The sequence below is a fragment of the Sardina pilchardus genome, chromosome 3 (genome assembly GCF_963854185.1).
Source record: "Sardina pilchardus chromosome 3, fSarPil1.1, whole genome shotgun sequence".
In the NCBI taxonomy this organism is placed as follows: Eukaryota; Metazoa; Chordata; class Actinopteri; order Clupeiformes; family Clupeidae; genus Sardina; species Sardina pilchardus.
In genome coordinates this window covers 30672744-30692476 of record NC_084996.1, presented here as the reverse complement: position 1 = coordinate 30692476, position 19733 = coordinate 30672744, and the positions used below count along the sequence as shown (strand labels likewise).

General features: G+C 43.3%; 1 protein-coding gene across 1 annotated transcript; it reads right to left on the bottom strand.

The window, feature by feature from the left end:
* Positions 1–4954: 4954 nt before the first annotated feature.
* On the bottom strand, positions 4955–12920 carry LOC134077287 (pyruvate dehydrogenase (acetyl-transferring) kinase isozyme 2, mitochondrial-like). The gene is made up of 11 exons (XM_062532804.1): positions 12677–12920; positions 12206–12347; positions 9957–10028; positions 9605–9789; positions 8900–8989; positions 8712–8789; positions 8439–8515; positions 8242–8340; positions 7303–7413; positions 6737–6850; positions 4955–6246 (listed from the first exon to the last, which is right to left on the bottom strand). Exons 1-11 carry the CDS (start codon positions 12792–12794, stop codon positions 6103–6105), a joined length of 1230 nt encoding a protein of 409 aa, XP_062388788.1. The 5' UTR covers positions 12795–12920; the 3' UTR covers positions 4955–6102.
* Between the last annotated feature and the right edge of the window lie 6813 nt (positions 12921–19733).

Genomic DNA, 19733 nt, shown 5'->3' with positions numbered 1-19733 from the left:
CTTCCCAATAAACCTGTTCTGTCCAGACGGACCTCTCTGTTGCTACAACTGGTGACTCAGCTTCCCCACATTGTTCGCCACTGGTATCAACCAGTGACTCAGCTTCCCCACACTGTTTGCCACCGGGCTCACCACAGTCTTGTGGAGAGATGAGCAGAGATCTTTGGCTGCATTCCTCCTCGGCTCATGAAAGGGAGTCATCCTGGGACCCAGCCCCTGCACCAAGCAGACATCACTAAATGCAATAATAAAGATAACACAACAGTCAGATCCTGCTGACCCATTTATTTATGATCAGATTGGAGGGAGAGGCGTTCCATGAGTGGCGATATCCCAGGACATCGCCGATAGTAATCTCTTACAATGTTGCATTCCATTCATTCAAAACGAGAGAGCAGTGTAATAACAAAGGTGTAAAAGCTTCAGAAAGTAAAAGTTCGAAAAGACACTTTTTTGTTCCAACCTTTCACTCAATCAGCTGATTCTAATTACCACAACTGTTAAGCCAGGTAGATCAGCTAAGTAGTGAAATCATCTGTGCTTAGGCACACAGGTAGAACCAAAACATGACAGGACTTTTACTTTCTGAAGATGAACTTTTACATTTCTGTGTAATAACATCACCATTGACAGTTACTGAGTGAGAAAGAGGAGTAAATGGAGTAGGGGAATGTTCAATTTGAATGGAACATTAAGATAAGCAAGCATATTTTGCATACGTATATAGCCTCTCTCAATCAATCTTATAGTTTGCATGGCTTAACAGGAATGTTAAGGAGATGTTAAGACTGGAACTATTTTATGATAAAAGTAAAAATGATTTAAAAGTTTGAATTCTTTCAACTTGATTTGTTGGTAGTAGAAAAAGTAAATATGGCACTCGTAACCGTGGCAATGCCAGTTTCACTCGTGCCACATTGCTTAAATGTGTCCAGGCCAGGGGTGCCCACATTGGTGCATACAAATAAGACAATGGGCTGGTCGGGTCGGATCTTTGTTCTAATAATAATTTTAAAAAAAACTTTATTTGGAGATCTTTGAAGATGCGGAGAAAGTTGGAAAGTGATGACAATATGTGAATTATCAAATAACAGTTCTGTGTAAAGCAAAGCGGTCTTGTAGTTGTTGGTCAGGTCGGATCAGGTCGGGTCCTTGTTCTAACTAAAAAACACTTTGTATCAAGATCTTTGAAGAAGCGGAGAAAATTGGAAAGTCATGACAATATGTGAATTATCTAATACAACAGTTGTACGGTACTACAAGCAAAGTGGTCTTGTAGTTGTTTACTTACAGTATATTGAACCAATCAGTTTCTAATGATAGGGGTCTCTGGTGATGAGCTCACCAGCCCTTCACCAGCTCTTTAATGTGTTACAACTGTCTTTGTCCTTGACACATGCACACACACACACACACACACACACACACACACACACACACACACACACACACACACACACACACACACACACACACACACACACACACACACACACACACACACACACACGCACAAACACACACACACACACACACACACACACACACACACACACACACACACACACACACACACACACACACACACCACATGCACACCACATGCTCACACACAACATACACACGCACACACACGCACACACCTAACACGCGCATGCACACACACACACACACACACACACACACATGTACACCCACACACGCACAGCACACACACACACACACACACCACATGCACGTGCACACACACATCACGTACACATGCACACGCACGCATGCACACGCACACACGCGTACACCACACGCACACCACAAGCACCACACACACACCACATGCACACACACCACACACACAACACGTGCACACACACACACACACACACACACACACACACACACACACACACACACACACACACTCACACACACACACAAAGATGCGCACAAACACACACACACACACACACACACACAAAGACACAAAGACACACATGTACACACACACACACAAACACACAAACAAACGCAAACACACATACACACACACACACACCCCTACCCTGCCCTGACATATGTGTACAAACGCACAGACTCACACAAACACCTACAGATACACATCCATTCAGACACACCCCTCCTCTGACCTGACATATCCTCTGACTACACTGCTGGCATTGAATCTAGTGTTCTGTTTGTCCAACCTTGGCCCACTCCAGTTGCTGAGAATGACCCACATGTGTGTGTGTGTGTGTGTGTGTGTGTGTGTGCGTGCTTATGTAAGCCCTGTCTGTAATATCCGACTGCCCTTCTGTACCGTATTCACCCCCGTCCCGCATGTCTATCCCACCTTATCTCTCCCAGGTGCATCTGCGCAATCTCACACACCCCTGTTTATGGACAGACGTGACGACAATGGAGAGTGCCTTCAAGCCCACATGTTCAAAGGTCCCACAATCAGTCCCCCAACTGAACACAAACAGATCAATTAAGCACAATTAAGCACAATCAGCACGGATGTGGCAAGACGCAATCCTATCTTCCAAGTTTCGTTATGCACAGGAGAGTGTGTATAACTAATAGACGATTGTGCTGTCTAACTACAGAGATAAATCCACCCATTGTGGCGTTGGTGATCTGTAGCGTAAATGGCTATGGTTATGGTTATGGTTGTAGTCATTTTGCAGACGCATTTGTCCAAAGCGAGTCATAAAGGAGTCACCTCTCTTACAGTTTTTTTTTATTGCTTTGACCTGGTTGAAGAAACTGGTGACCTCTCAGTCTTCACTCTCTCAGCAGAGCAAAAGACACCTCTTGCAATTGAGTTAACCCATTGTCATTGTTTTGACACACTTCCCACACCCTTTTGCAAATCAGTTAACGCAGATGTCATTCAAGCAGTCCAAACTCCATTGCTTTAGCTGTCCAAACAGAAACTATATGTTCCCATCTCTTAGAAACTTCTTGCCCAGTATGAAATCACTGAAGCACCTGTTTGACACTGCTTCACAAAACTTTTCAATTTGCAATCAGTCTGCAGGCTTAAAAGGTGCCATGTTGTGTGTTGTAACTTGCAAGCATGGATGGTCAAGGCAGATGAGAGTGAGAGTAAGAATTTACTAGAAAATATTTTTTTCTTTATTGTACAGAATTTTGTATTTTTTATTTTCCTTATGTCTTACACAGTGATGGATTTTACTGTTTTTTTTTCTTTCATACTATATATGTGGTTTCTGTTGGAATATTTCATTTCTTAGCCACAATCTCAAAAAAGAAAAAAAAAGAATGAATACTGCATTCAATAAAATTTGAAAAATCATTGTATATGATTCTGGATCTATTTTTTGCAAGAAAGCAAGAAAGCATTGGCACTGATACTTAAGCTGCTGACCAGTAATGCAGCACTGATTCACATTGAGAGCTGAATTTTGTATTTTGATGCCCCTTGTCTAATGACTGATTGGAAGCGCTTATGCACTTGTGTGCAAGTTGTGTTGTTTGAGGGCAAAATTTGCTTTTGGTCCATATTTTACATGTTTTGGAAGAGTTTTTTTTGCCTTTTGCAGGCAAAATGAGTCATTTTGACCATTGGTACCACTGTTTAGGCCTTTGCGTTAAGAGTTTTGAAAAATGTTTTTTTGAGTCGACTACTGCGTCAAAGCAATAAAAAAAAAAACTGTAATCTGTGTGCTGGGCACAAATGCACAACATGAATATTGAGATGTACTGTTAGGCCTAACTGTTATATCACCAAACTATATAGCTACATATTCTGTTGATAAAGTTATATAAAACTGCCATGTGGGAGTATATTATATAAGTGGACACTGAACATATCACCTTGGCCACGGTAGGGGGGAGAAAGTGCTCAATAGATATCCAGTTGCTGACCTTCATGCCATTTGCTGATGCGAAACGGTGCAGTCAGATGCATGACGATCAAACCTGATACGTTTTGATATGTGTCATATTTCCCCTGGCCAGCAGAGAGGGGAAAGTACACTACACTGCTAAAGCAGTTTAGTCAATTGGCATACGCATGCCTGTTGGTGGCTCTGGCTTCTTCAGGGACTTCACTTGCTCTCACCTACCCAGTACAACTCCAGGTGCAACAGTAATTTAACAGCAACTTTGGCCTGATAGGTCACTTTTCTGTTGTGTTCTGTTGTCAACATGTATAAAGCTTTTTTTCCGCCTCTTTTCTGGTAAAAACTTCCTTTCAGAGAAGAAAGGACAGACTTGTGACTAACTAGTGCAATCAGAACACTCCTTCCTTAACACGTCCTTTCTTGAGATGGTGTCAGAGTCTTGCACCAATCTGTTCTATCTTCTTCAGTAGGTGAATGGCTGATGACAAGCTCATCTTGCGATGCCCTGCGGCACATTTCATTTCATCTAGCCACTCATTTATCCATTGACAGGATGTCCCCGACGAGCAGAGGTTGCCCCGTTGACAGATCAAGAGTCCGTGCTTATCGGGACATTTACTGCTCAGTTGATTGATGCTGACTGGCAAAACAACAAGCAGCTCCATAACTGGGATGTTCCCCTAACGTACCTGTCTTCATGGTGACTATACTCTCGTAAATACCCAATAGCTATGTCTGGTAGTCTCAGCTGTATGCTAGCTATGTACTGTAAGCCGGACATCACGTTAGAGACGTGAGCTAAACCCTCTGTCTGAGTGTTCTACATACAGTAGGCTGTCATGGGTTTAGTGGTTACTTTACAGTAATAAGTAAATTTACTTTGAGATGAAGGTGTCGTCAGACAAAGCTGTGTATTCATTTCCAATATCAACAGTTTGTTGTGGAGATTACATTGCAGTTGGAATTCCATTCCTTCAATATGATTGAAAATGAATCGTAGCTTACAAGAACACTTAACTAAATATGATTTCAGCGTCATGTGTGAAGCATGAAGGAAATATAGGAGAAATGAGCCATGACTCTGAAACTTTCTGAACTACAAACATTTTATTCAGAACTCTGGTGTTTGTAAAAAAATAAAGGTGATTTGAAATGGTCATTTCATTACACAAGCCATAATACAAACACATTTGGTAAAAAAACAAAAATCCAATTTACATTGGACCCATTTTGATTGTCATATCACTCCTTTTACTGGCATTCTGGTCCAGTCCAGTTTAATGAAATGGAGCCTCTATTTGGCATATTCATTCCTCTGACTACCTTACCACATGATCAGCACAAAGCACTAGACAAAAGCGCCAATACTGCAAACCAGACGTTCTGATTACACAGAACTGAAAATTAATTTTGCACAATAGTACTACATTTCCAAATGAAATGATCACACTAAGCCGGTTTTGACTATTGGAAATCTGAAAACAAACATTTGCCTATGGCAATGTCCTGAGCCTCTGGTGAACCTTTTAATAAATGTGTTTAAACAATTGAAATCCAAAGGACAACTCTGAAGAATTATGACCACTTATATAGGATCTTTCAAAATGATGAAATACCTCTGGCATATGGGCAATGTTACTTAACCAAATGTCTCGTTGAAAAGATATGACCTTGTCATGAATTTCGTTCTAAACATCACTGTTCTGCTCTGTTCTTCAAACAAAATCTTCCATCTTCTCACAACTTTCTGCCCTTCAATCACCTTCAGCTTTCAGTTGTGTCTTTCCTACTTTCATCAATAACCATCAATGACAAATTTCTGCATTTTGTCTTCCCCGCTAACTGTGCCCGCTCCTTGTTCTCCCTGAACCCACTGACCGGGCCTGCGCTAGCTCTCATCACTCTGGAGGAACTTTTGGTTTGTGACATCGTCATGTTGCTGGTACTTTCATCGCGTGTTTTTTGCTTTGTCATGTCCAATTTTTCTCGGAACTCTAATCACACTTGTGTCATCACGTCTATTCCATAACTCCGAACTCAGCGAGCGGACTTCCGAGAGCGGTGATCCCGATCCAGGACCGCAAGGCTCTCCAGCAAGGCATGCAAAGCTTTCAGCAAGTTTGGTCTCCTCGTGCGCCAACTTCCATTGGCAGCAGGTCCCATCTCGCCCACTTTGGTTTTTTTTTTCTCCTCTGGGCCAAGTGCCACATCCTCATGGCACACATTGACATCAGGTTCATTTGCCCGCGCGGTACACTGCCAAGTCGAGCGGCTCCTTGCTGGGCACACACCAATCGTCAGCTTCTTGGTTGACCTTATAATGCCGCAGGGCCGTCTTGTTAAACACCGGTAACTTCTCCACAGAATCAGTGGACAGAGCCTGAGGAAGAAAGCCAAGAATATAACATCATGTAACAATAATGTAACATCATGCGATAAATATCATGCACAATAATGTAACATCATGCAATAAAAACGTAACGCTTTATATTGAAGTAGAATAGAATAGAAATAGAATATATACTTTTTTGATCCCGTGAGGGAAATTCAGTTCTCTGCATTTAACCCAATTTAACCGAATTAGTGAACACACAGCACACAGTGAACACACAGTGAGGTGAATCACACAACCCAGAGCAGTGAGCTGCCTGCCCAACCAGCGGCGCTCGGGGAGCAGTGAGGGGTTAGGTGCCTTGCTCAAGGGCACTTCAGCCATGGTGGACTGGTCGGGGATCGAACAGCCCGGTGCAAGCCCGGTGCGCTAACCAGTACACCACGGCTGCCCCTGAAGTGATCCCTATGCTGTACTCAGCAGCGTGCCGTTTAACGGTGAAGGTTTGCAGCACTGTAATGTAATAATGTGGGCCTACCTTCATGTGAACCACTGCATCTGTGCCGTGTCCCTCCATGGAATACAGCTGCAGGTCTCCCTGGAAGTAGCGAGCGTAGAGGCGGGAGATGGGCAGCCCATAGCCAAACCCAGCCTGTGAAGGAAGACAAGCCCAGGACATTAATGCTGATGCCAAAGCAGAACGGTAATAAGGTCTCTGTGCACTTGCATCCTTTAGGACACTTCTGTCGTTGTGAGAGGTAAGATTGAGATTTCGGATTGGTCGGTAACAGGTGTAGTCTGTCGCTGAACCAGAAGTGGACTAATCTGGCCTTTTCAACGCGGCTTGTGTAGCTTGAGTAGGTTAGGCAGCAGCATAAGTAGATTTAAGCTGCTGGCTCAGTCTGACCTACACTTTATAGGCCGCATGAGGAGCAGCGAGCGTGCAGTACGTGACATGACTATGCATGTACGACCATGCATGTGTCTACGCGCAGTGCATGCATTATGTGTGTGTGTGTGTGCGTGGGGATTTACTGTGTGTGTGTGTGTGTGTGTGTGTGTGTGTGTGTGTGTGTGTGTGTCTCTGTATTTATGATTGCTTACCAGTGGGGCTCTCTGGTGGTCCCCAATGGTTGGTGTTGGAGCTGTAGAATACATGTAACTGAAGAGTCTCTCGATCTTCCTGAAGGGAACGCCGCCACCTCTATCGCTCATCTGCAGAGAGGCAAACGAAGAAACACAAAACATTGTTTAAGCAACACTCAGCTTGCCCTCCTGGAGAATGATAAGATAACACAGCACAAACACACAGACACTAGGCTTGCCAGATCAGAGTCAGCATTTGATCTCTACCAGGGCAACTATACTGGGTCTGCAACTGAAGCCCTCCGTTTGCGTGGCATAAAAATATTGGAAGACTGATCTCATTTTTTTGTTGAGCGTACAGGTCGCTATCATTCCTGATGCAGTCAGTTCCATTGTTTATAGTGGAGGCTGATTGTTGCTGCAGATGCTATGAGAATGGCTTCAGTTATGCACCTGGTGTAGCCTCCTTGTAAGAAGTAAGGCCATCTGAGTTCACAGACAGACCATTAAGGCCAGTGGTCTCTACTTAGAGGCCCATTTTCTCAAGTGTATTACTCTGGGCAATTACCCTAAGCCACATGGCCTGAATGTCCCCCTCGGAGCAAAGGTCAGCCTGTATGTCCGTGCCAAGCTAACTTGATTACCTAATTATAGCCTTGCTCTCTAAATCTGATTAATATGAGCCATGACCACCAGTCTACTGCAGGCGGATGACTGGTGAAACTTGCCGGGTTACATAAGAGTTTGGCCAAATGACTGAGCGGCAGCACGTCGCAATTGCCTGTGTGCGATGTGCCAAACTAACAGACTGCCTGCTGGAGATCATTGCAGTTTGTATTTGTGGTGGCACTGTGCTCAGGAATTCCAGTGGAATTTTTAGTCGCAATGTGAAAATGTGTTTTTTTTTCACAAGCACAGATTGCCTGAATTATTTTCAAATGTCTTGCTTTGACTAACCTTAATTGTGAGGTCTTCTCCACCTAAGGCCACCGTTACTTTGATTGCGGGAAGGTTGTTACTTGCTTCATGTGTCTCAATGGTCGCTCTCATAGCGTTCTGCAATAGAAAAGTTAACATTCATGTTTTCATTCCATCTACAGTATTTATCTCAAACTGTGAAAAACATGCAGCATCTAATGGCTATGTGATCTTACCTTGAAGAGCTCAAACAGCATATGATACAAGTGGGAAGGGATGTAAGATATGGAAATTGGGTCATTCTTGCTGTTAGCTGCAACAGAAACAAAAAAAAACCCTCATAAGTTTCCCATCATGTTCCAGCGTGTTCAAACAAGTACTGTCAGAGAGGTGCCTATATAGATCTTGCAATCTGAGCTAGCAAGAGAAAGTAATAATAAACACCGACGCCTCATAATCGCTGTCGGGTTGGGGCCAAACCTGAATGTGTGTTTGCAGCAGCAGCTTACCGTTAATCTCCGTCATCTCGAGTTCAGGAGCCCCCAGGTAGTACTGTTCACAGAGCATCTTGGCACTCTCAAAGGCATCTGTGGGACAGAGCGAACCAGGAACATTAGGCTATGGAGTTGACATGACAAAAAAGGCAGTTGTTTGCAGTAGTTACACAGACAGATGACGTTGCTTTGCTCATGCCCACCTCGGACAACCTCCGGGACGTCACACTGGGAGTCAATGCACCCGATAGTATTTGGATGTGCAGGATTCGTGGTCCCGTCAAAGATAAGAGCTGTGGACAGAAAGACAAAGAGAGGTGAAAAAAAAGTTAGGGGGGGGGGGGGGGTGAAGAGTTCGCTGGCCCTGGTGAAGTACATCAGGGTCCGTGGTTGGTGCCAGGGACGCAGGTAAATAATTGATATGAGCCAGAGAGAACCAGCCCGGGCTCCGCTCTCTCAATGCCTGACCTCCAGTTCATAAAATACACTGCGTCACCACTTAATTGAGGGTGGACAGATCCGGTTCTGCTGATATCAAGCCAGAGAAGGCAAGCTAGGACAGGGAGGGACAGCCAGATTAGACCTAGTTTGTGTCCAGTACAGCAGCAGCCAAGCTGACAAAACAACATCCCCACCTCTAGCCTACTAGGCTACAGGTCCTTTAGTCATAAAACGGCCTCAGACCACCCGCTTAGCACAGCAGAGTGTACTGAAGAGGTGGGAACTGCTTACTTAGCAGGTGCAATAATGAGCCGAGCTTGCCAAGGCCTCGTAAATGACTTTCAATTGCAACACAGACCTGTGTTACTAAGGCACCTGTTATCACAATACAATACATGTTTGATGTTGGGAGAGCAAAAGCTAACGGGGTTGCTCTGTTGTTGAAAGGGAAAGAAGAAAACACTCACTGTGCTGGTTGATGAGCATGCGAATGGAGATACGGCTCATGTAGAAGCGGTCCAGGAAGTACTGGATGTTCTGGCTGGTGACGGGGTCCTGACCAAATGCGTCTTTGTATTCAATGATTCCCTGAGCCATGGTGGGCACAACGTCATTGTGCCGGTTCCTGATGGTCACCAAGGCATCGTTAAACCTTGAATAGATATGGAGGGAGAGGGAAGCTGAGTGAGCATGTTGAGGCCTTGATACAAACCATATGAAGCACAATGGTTTTATTATTATTATTATTATTATTATTATTATTATTATCATCATCATTATTATTGTTTTGGATCTGCCTGTGACCTGTTAGACACTTACGCATCTAAGACACTGTGGTCATCAGGTCTCTGGTCCAGGAATTCCAGGATTTCCATGAGACTCTGGATGTACCTGCAGAAGGAACACAAACACATGGGAGGAATGAGCTGTCATCCCATCATCCAGCCGCCCCCTTCCCCTCAGATGCACTCAGAGAGCATTACGGTAGATTGAGCCTGGCAGAGTGAATACCTGCAAAGGCAGGCCATTTGCTTGCCACTGAGGAAGGGTACTTTTCCACTGGTACTTTTCCAGTGTTTGTGTGCCAGACAGCTATCCCCCTACAACCCCCGACCCCCACCCCTCAGATGAGATACACCCCTCCACTCACATGCGCATGCACGTACACACCCACCCCACCCCAACACCCCCGAAACCTAAAGCGGCGCTATGCACACACATTTTCTCATCTGATACCCAACCACATGCCTTTCATGCCTGTCCTCCAGGCTCAAGCCTCCATGAGGTAAACAAGGAATTAGTGCTGCGCAAAGCACTCCATTCAACAGCAACCAGCAGGTTCATCGGCCAGCTCACAAATCAGACCAACGTGGCAGCTTATTGCCACCAGTTAACCAGTCATGTGCAAGCACCAGAGGATGGGCCTTTCCAATCAACTCTGTACTGTAAATTATGTGTGTGTGTGTGTGTGTGTGTGTGTGTGTGTGTGTGTGTGCGTGCGCGCGCGCATGAGTGCAATTCAGAATTATCGAATTATCGAGTGTGTGTGCTTGCGTTGGGTGTGCGTATCACAATACTACCTTTTACACTAGGGCCAATGTGTCCATGTGTGTAGTAACTAGGCTATATCGATTTTTATAAAGATCCACAAGCTGAAATGAATGGGCAAACAGTGCTATCCAAGTTAAAGTAGTAATTGCTTTCGTATGGACCACTATCTGTTTACAGTAGAGTTGTTTTTTTCTCTTTCTTTCATTCTTTGCCTGGAGCTCTCGGGCACTGGGACAGCCTGTGGTAAACAACTAGATCAAACCGCCCCTGCCCACCTACCCCTGCACAGAACAGGATGTCAGACAGACCATCCCCCTCTCTCCACCAATCACAACGCAGTGTTCCTAGAGCCCAGAGTTTGGCCTTCATCCCCCATACCCCACGGTTGATGTAGTGTAAGCAATGGGAGAGGTTATGAAATCAAACCCCCGCCCCGTTCCAAAATCCCCCAAATGTTTTTTGGGGGAAGTGCCTGTTGGCTGTACAGTAGGAGCAATAACAATTTGCTAAGGCTCACGAATGAGATAAATGCAGATACCATATTTCCCTTGCGGGATCAAAAGAGTAGCTGTGCTCATACTGAGATATACATTTCATATCATTTTTGAGAAGTAACCATCGTTTTTTAACAATGTTTCTCCTCTACAAAGACGCCATAAAAGGTCAACAAGAAGTACCCTAACAAAACAAAATAAAAAATGAAAGATCTCATGTGAATATGTAATAACTGGACGGCGTTTAATTGTACTGTACAACAATTTTCTGATCTGTTCCAAATAAAGATCTGATGACTGACTTCCTGTTAGAGAGGTCAGTCAGAGTATGCAGTCGTAGCCAACAACAGTGTCCGTTGGAACGTTCTGTTCTCTACCGCATCTGCGGTGAAAAACAACTCAACGCGTCCGCGCAGCAAACGTCTCAAATTTCACTGCTCATGTCGTCGCAAGCCCACACACACCCTCAGCAGCTCCCATGAGCGATGCACACGTGTAGGTGACATTAATGTCAACATGGCACATGCACATCAGCTAGCAGTTTTAAAAATAGCAAAAAAGTGTAAAGATCTTAAGTTCCGCGAGTTCATATTGCGCGTCTATTCTAAAGATAGCAGACTGCATGCAGCCTATTCGGCCAAAAAATGAGCCCAAATATAGGCTATATTCAAAAAGAATAACAAACTTTCATTTCATCTTTCGCATTTTATAGCAACTTAGAATGTGCGTTCCATGCTATTGTCAGAATTCAGTTGCAAGGCGGAACAATGTAGGGCAAAGTTCAACCAAAGTAGCCCACTTTTCGTTGCATAACAAAGCGGTTCACTCAAAAATGATAACATGTTATAGGCATTTCAAAATCTATAACACCTTTAACTACATACATACATTAACTTTTTAGCCCAGATAACAATCAATGTTGTAAGACTTCATCGGCTTCACTACATCTTTAAAAAACTATGGATGTATGCTTCAGACTGATGTTATGGTATGTAGCCCATACTGCCGGATGTTTGCACTTACCAGCTCTGCACAAGCTGCACAGATGGGGTAGTGAGGAGCCGGTCAGGCATAAGATTAATCTCTTTCATGATGTTGGACAGCCGGACAGGCAGCTCTTGTCGGAGGAAGGCGAATGAGGTCTTCTCGCAGGCGTTCGTGGAACCTATTAAGCATTTAGACAGTGTGAGCAATTAAGTAGGCCTAGTCTAGACCTATATTGCCATGAATACTAAGTTTGGATGTTATGGTCTTTGTCCATAAATGTGGTCGCAAGACAACACCATAAAGGTGCGAAACACCTTTGGGACAAATGGAACTGAAAGCATCTTCATCATGAATGAGTCTACCATTACCATCATCAATGGCAAGCAAGTTCATTGTCCACATAACCAACAACTGGAGAAGAGCATCACGCACAGCAATCAAAGGTTTAGGCTAAAAACATTAATTGCAACGAACAAGACAAGTAGCCTAATTGCATGTCAAACTCACCAAAATCCAAGAACTGCTTCATTGACAAAGGAGATGGAGAAAATTTGGAGAAATGGTCTATGTGCTTGGGCACATTGGCCAGCGCAGCGTTCTTCATGATAAACCTTACGAACTTCATGATGCAAATCCAGATAAGCCTTCACAAACTTCCGATATTCAAAGAGCAAAGATGATCGTTAGTTTCGATGCTCTTGTCGATTCTAAAGCTTGGGTATCTGTCACCTGTGTACAATTCTCTGAGGATATCATCAGTGTTTTCGGTCTTAAAGTTTACCTTGCCAGAGAAAGGAACGCCCATTCTAATACGTCTCTCTCCGCAACCGTCCAATGAAGCGAGGGTACACCGCCTAGACACGCCCTGTAAGAATTCTTGTAAACAGCTCTGCGAGCGTGCAGTTCTGACAAAGGCGTCCGTGATTTACATAATGTGTTTGTTCTAAAGACCGCATGGAAAGTTATGGCTGGAAACTACTTCACAACAAGGTCATATTTAAGCATCGCTGAAAGTAGGACCAGTATATCGCTTTGCTGTTTTGGTGTTGTCAGTCAAGACACTTGACCATAGAGTCAGGGCTGTCATTTCAATGGTATTCCCCGTCAATATTTCCCGCACAACAAGTGGAGAACTGCTTATTTCAAAACCATGCATGCATACCAGTAGTCTTGCTATAACTTATGCTGTAGGGTAATTAGCTTGTGCTTGTGATTTTAAAATGATGTGATGACTGGTGAAGGCTTTATAGTTTCCATAAAATATCAGGTGGATAACTGATTTCTCAATGCAACAATGATAGGCTATCTTATTTGCTAGAGTGTATGTTTTTTTTTATATTCTTATAGTGCCTGATGAATATAAAGTAGGCCTAGAGCCAGCCCGAAAAGAGCAAACAGTATCCAATATGTTTCTTTTCATTTGAAGTACACAAAGCGTTATGTCTCTGCTCAAAACACAGAACTAAACTTTGCACATAGCTTGTGAAAATGTATTCATCTGTATACATGGACGTATTCCATTTAATTCAGATTTAAAATGATATTGCTAAGCCTATACGGTAAATCACTGTTGCATAGTGTTGTACAGCTGAAAAAGTTCAAAATTGTGTGAAGTGTTGAGTATCTTTGTGCCTGCAGTCAACCTTCAAACTTCTCTGAATCTTTGGCAGAAATGCAATACTGTGACTACAGCATCTGCTGAATCCACAGTTTTGGACCAAATTCATGCAAGTGAAAAATGCAGTATTTGTGTTTTGTTTTTTTGGGTGACTCTGGTCTGTACACACTAAAGTGAATGCTTTAGTTTAACCAAGTAAGTTAATATGTGTAAGCTAGCTGTTAATGTGAATGAGAAGCAGCAAGGTGGTGATTCTCGATATAATGCCATTTGGAGAGCCTTTGGCTTGGATGGTGGCATCTGGGAACATCAAGTGTTGCTATGACTTTCTCCAGAGTCATAGCAACCCAGTGAGGGGAAGAGGTGCGGGCACTGGATTGCATAAGGTCGTTTTTGGACCGCGTCCTGGAAACTGCGTTTACGGTACACTGCCCCAGCTATCAGTGAACTCTGATGGTTTATGTACTGTAGTACCAGCTCCGCCCGTGCTCTGAGGTGTGACGGAAATGTTAGAAAATTAACATTCTAAAGAATATCTGGGTTCATTGAATTCAGCATAGAACTTTAGAACCTTGAATTGTTGCGGATTGGAATCTGATATTAGAATGTCCAAAAACCCACACCTAAACCAGGTTAACTCCAAATAGTAAATACGGGCACACAGACAATGTTTGTGTGTATGTTTCTCTCTCTCTCTCTGTGTGTGTGTGTGTGTGTGTGTGTGTGTATGTACAACCCCAAATTAGAAAAAGTTGGGGCATTGTGTAAAATACAAATAAAAACAGAATGTGAAAATAATATGCAAGTCTCGCAAACCCATATTTAGCAGCAGAGAGGACATAGACAAGATATCAAATGTTGAAAATGAAGATGTTGGCGAATTTCATGGAAAATATATGTTCATTTTGAATTTGATTCAATTCAATTTAAATTCAATTTCAATTCATTTTGAATTTGATGCCAGCAACATGTTTCATAACCAAATTGGGACAGGGATGTTTACCACTGTGCTTGATAGGCTGGACAGACCCTCTCCTCTTTAACCCAGCTGAGTCCATGACTTCCAAAATGAATTGCAAATTTTGATTGGTCTAACCACAGGACCTTTTTCTACGTTACCTCAGTCAATTTTAAACTAGGTCAGGCCCAGATAAGACGCTGGTATTTCTGCATCATCTCCAATACAATTTGGGATGTTGCATGGTAAAGTTTACACTAGCATTTCTTAATTAATTGAGTACTGTGCTCATAGGCAATGGTTATCAGAGGTTTTCCTGAGCCTATTCAAAGACTTACAGTACAGAAACAGGTCTGGTTTCAAGGCAGTGTCATCTGAGGTCTGAAAGACCACGGCCATCCAATACTGTTTTTCAGCTCTCGATTTGTTATTCAGATTTGGGGTTGTGTGTGTGCGTGGGTGTGGGCGTGTGTGTGTGTGTGTGTGTGTGTGTGTGTGTGTGTGTGTGTGTGCACGTGTTTAGTTGCAATTTCGTCAATGCATACAGCCCTCTCAATGGGCCTTGTATCAAAAGGATGGGATTCATGACACCGGGTCACCGGCACAATGTAGTGGCCGGGGATAACACAAGTCAACAATGCGGCACACCAAAAACAATCAGTTGTGATGGGAATCCTGAGATTACTTAACTAGAATGGCGGATTAGCCACGCTGCCCATCACCTCAACCCGCTTGCTAAGCAGTGTCATACCTGGCTGCTGGCCAAGGACTGTACCGCGACCGTGAGCCAACGGCCAGAGGCCCACGTACTGCTTTGATACTGCCAACAGTGACAACAAAAAAGTACTGGTACAGTAAGTAAACAAAGCCGGTTTACTCTTGACTTCTAGGGAAAGTAGAGAGAAATAGAGGGAAGGGCATCAGTAAATATGATCTGCAGTCAGACTACAAATAGTTGCTGTTCTGAACAGTTAGTTGGTATACAGACTAGTTTGGCCATATGACAAATACCAAAGTAGTGCAAACACCAATCGAGAAACCCACAAACTGGGGTTGCAGAATCGGTTCTCTGCCAAAAAAACGCTGAAAGCTAGACTGGCTCCTCTATGAAACATTTGGAGGAGCAGAGCAAGCATAAATATTTTTCCATAAGCGCTGCTATTCTGATGTGAGTGTGTGTGTGTGTGTGTGTGTGTGTGTGTGGGGGGGGGGGGGGGGGGGGGTTTGTTCTGACACAATCGGCAGGGAACGGGAAGTGCCTCTGTCTCCACCGATGCTGCGTCCAAAAAAAGAAAGAGAGACGCTGGAGACATGATGTTCTCAGAGAGCAAGTCCCGGCCACTCGAAGTTCTGTGGAATTTTCTGGTCATGTGCCAGCACTCAACAGTCACTGTGAGGACACACTCACTCCAGAAATCAAATCAGAGAAAGTCAGCTCTCCACAGTTGGAGTGAGGCTGACTGAACGCTGAAGGCTGGGTTTGGGCATGTCGAAAATACTACAAGAGTTGGCCCCGGCAGTGGCGCGACTGGCTGGGGCACCTGCACCGTACGCCGGCGACCCGGGTTCGATTCCCGCCCCGTGGTCCTTTCCGGATCCCACCCCGACTCTCTCTCCCACTCACTTCCTGTCATTCTCTCTACTGTCCTGTCCATTAAAGGCATAAAAAGCCCAAAAAATAATCTTTAAAAAAAAGAAAATACTACAAGAGTAGTCAAGGCTTAAAATTATCATTCAGTCTAGGCCTAAAGGATTTGCTGTCCTCCCTGATGTCGATGACTTTGACTCATGCTCCCCAGCTCTGATGATGTGACTTAAAAATGCTCCCCAACCCAAGTTCATGTAAGACTAGTAGGGGTAGTCCTAATTGAAGACTCACTTTTCAGATTAAATGTGTAGATTTCATAGTAAAAAGAATATCATTCTTCTGATATAATTATGCAAGGTAAGGGGGGAGGACTGCAACCTCAGCTGTACTGAGATGTTAGACAAACAACTGGTGCCCATGTTTTCCAGTGATCTTCTGGCACAGTACGTGCCTTCAGATGCATTCACTCATTAATTACCCTTGACACCTGTCTGTGTATCACACAGCCACAATCCCACTTAATCCATGGAGTACACTCAACACACTGACTGGTTGGTACCATCTAAGGTTGATTTAAGGAGATGAGTTGATCACACTGGAATCGCATTTATGTCAAGAGGTCAGCTTACACTTAATAGCTTAATGCTCGGTTACAGGGTTGTTGACTGATGCACCTTTGGGAGAGACCTGTAAACATTTGTCTATTTTAGTGTCGTATACGGAACACTGCATGTGAACCTGGCTTGTTTTGACACAATCGGCAGGGATCGGGAAGTGTCTCACCGATGCTGCATCCAAAAAAAAGAAAAGAGAGACGCTGGTGGAGACATAGTGTTCTCATTGAGCAAGTCCCGGCCACTCAAAGTTCTGTGGAAGTTTCTGGTCATGTGCCAGCACTCAACAGTCACTGTGAGGACACACTCACTCCAGAAATCAAATCAGAGAAAGTCTCAGCTCTCCACAGTTGAGGCTGACTGAACGCTGAAGGCTGACCTCAGCTTTACCGAGACGCTAGACAAACAACTGGTGCCCATGTTTACCAGTGATCTTCTGGCCCCGTACGTGCCTTCAGATGCATTCACTCATTAATTATCCTTGACACCTGTCTGTGTATCACACAGCTACAATCCCACTTAATCCATGGAGTACACTCAACACACTGACTGATTGGTACCATCTAAGGTTGATTTAAGGAGATGAGTTGATCACACTGGAACCACATTTATGTCAAGCGGTCAACATACACTTACTAGCTTAATGCTCGGTTACAGGGTTGTTGACTGATGCACCTTTGGGAGAGACTTGTAAACATTCATCCATTTTTGTGTTGTATACGGAATGTGAACCTGGAGTTGAGAAACTGTTATAACACAAGTGTCAACATGCAGAATAGATAATAGATAACATCCATAACAACACAACATTTCCACCTCAAGACTTAGGTCAAAAGTATTCATATATCTTAAGTATATGTAGGCTAGTATGTTTTATACTGTATATATATATATATATATATATATATATACATATATATACTTTATGTAAAAGCTGACACATCTTAAAGGCAATAGTTACTTATATATGTATACTGTATATGTGTGTTTGTATGTACAGTATATGTGTGTGTGTGTGTGTGTGTGTGTGTGTGTGTGTGTGTGTGTGTGTGTGTGTGTGTGTGTGTATGTGTGGGTGTGTATGCACGTATACATTAATAATAACCATAATGCTTCTGTGTAAAAACGTGTCACTGTAAAAACAGTGACACGTTTCCACTACCGTGGAAAGCAAGGTCACAAGACGACTTTGTTTACAGTATACTTTGCACCGACCTTGGCCCATATGTTTTTCTCGTCCTACAGTTGACATTCCACTGTCATGTCTTGAGCAGAGAGATTATGTGCATGCCTATGCCTTGTAGACCTCTGTGTATCCAATATAGGGCACTACTGTGTATGTGTACAGATCGCCCTCTGGTGGATGAAAATGAAACTGTCGAGACGATGCTTGCACAGTAGTATGATTACTGCATTACTAATGAGGATATACTGTATAGATCTGGAGAAAATGAAGAGACCACTGCACATTTTTCTGATGTTATCCTACCCTTGAGTTACATTCAGAAAAATCTTAAAGGGTAACATAGCACTGCAGTAGAGATGTCACCTACCAAAAATGTTCACGGTAAAAGACACACTTTTGAATGGTGTGCATATTGGCCTAAGCCTAAGATCAGTAATTTGCATGGAACAAACATCAGGAAAAAAAATCTGTTGTGCAGACCTACCTAAGAGAACAGTCTGATTTAATTTAGTGAATAAATCATGCAAAGCGATCATGCAGTAACCATATGAGTGATACAAATAGTATGCGGTGGCATTGCTGCTCTGTTGTTTGTGTTTACACTGAATGGCGCATCTTACAAATGATGGTTTTCTAAACAAAGTGCAGGAGGAGCTCATAGAGTTGATTGACAGACATCACACACCTCACTTCCGTTTGTAGGCAATGCAAGGCCTCCCACCTCCTCCCTTACTCCTCCATTTCACTATTAGCTAAATTATCCCTCATCCATAGGAGGTGTTAGCGGACATCACTCGCATGTGATCTCCGCTGTTGTTGGCATCCCAGGACCATGGCCAGCCAAGCCAAAACTTGCTATTCTCTGCACTCAGTCTAAGCAATCCATTGGGTGGACTATGGTGGAACTATTACTATTACTATGCTAATGCTTCCATCTAGTGGGGGCAAAACTGATTAGCCTTCTTTATGACACTGAACTTGAGATTGCAGAAGTCCTCTTTATGTGATTAATAAAATGTTGCTCTAAGAGAAATGTCTTTGAAAAAATGACATGGAATCTGAATTTAAAAAAAAGAAAAAAAGAAGTAGGCTATTTCAAAAGGTTAACAAGTCTAAAGTAGTACTCTGCACTTTCAAACACTAAGGTGCCAGAAAAGTATCTGTAAAATATCTAGGGAAAAAATCTCTGCATACTTGGATCCATGCAAAAAAAGAATGTGTACTACCAAGCTTTTACCAAGTCCTTAGACCTTCCTGAAAGGTTAACTAGTAGTAGGCCTGCATTGATATCATTGATACTATGCTTAAAGTTGGAAACAAAAAACTTTTGAAATCTAAAAAATAACTTTTTCTTGGCAAGAGTTTAGCAGTGTGCATACTGATAGAAGCTGGGGAATCAATGGTGTCTTCAGGCAAAGTTTTATAACAGGTACAATATGTTATACAAGTGAACTGGGAGCCCTCCAGGTGTCACCAGACTCATTCACTTCATGAAGTGAATGTCACCAGACCCTCCATCAGGAAACATTTCCAACCCTAGCATCATCATGGGTGCAGTTTTTGTATTAACCTTAAAACGGTTGGTCCAGCTAACCTTTAC

Excerpts from the sequence above, each read along its gene's own strand:
- LOC134077287 (XM_062532804.1), bottom strand. The coding sequence starts at position 12,794 with ATGAAGTTCGTAAGGTTTATCATGAAGAACGCTGCGCTGGCCAATGTG. Across the intron at positions 8,990-9,604 it reads CATGCTCATCAACCAGCACA|CTCTTATCTTTGACGGGACC; the intron begins GTGAGTGTTTTC and ends TTCTGTCCACAG. Across the intron at positions 8,341-8,438 it reads TGCTGTTTGAGCTCTTCAAG|AACGCTATGAGAGCGACCAT; the intron begins GTAAGATCACAT and ends TTTCTATTGCAG.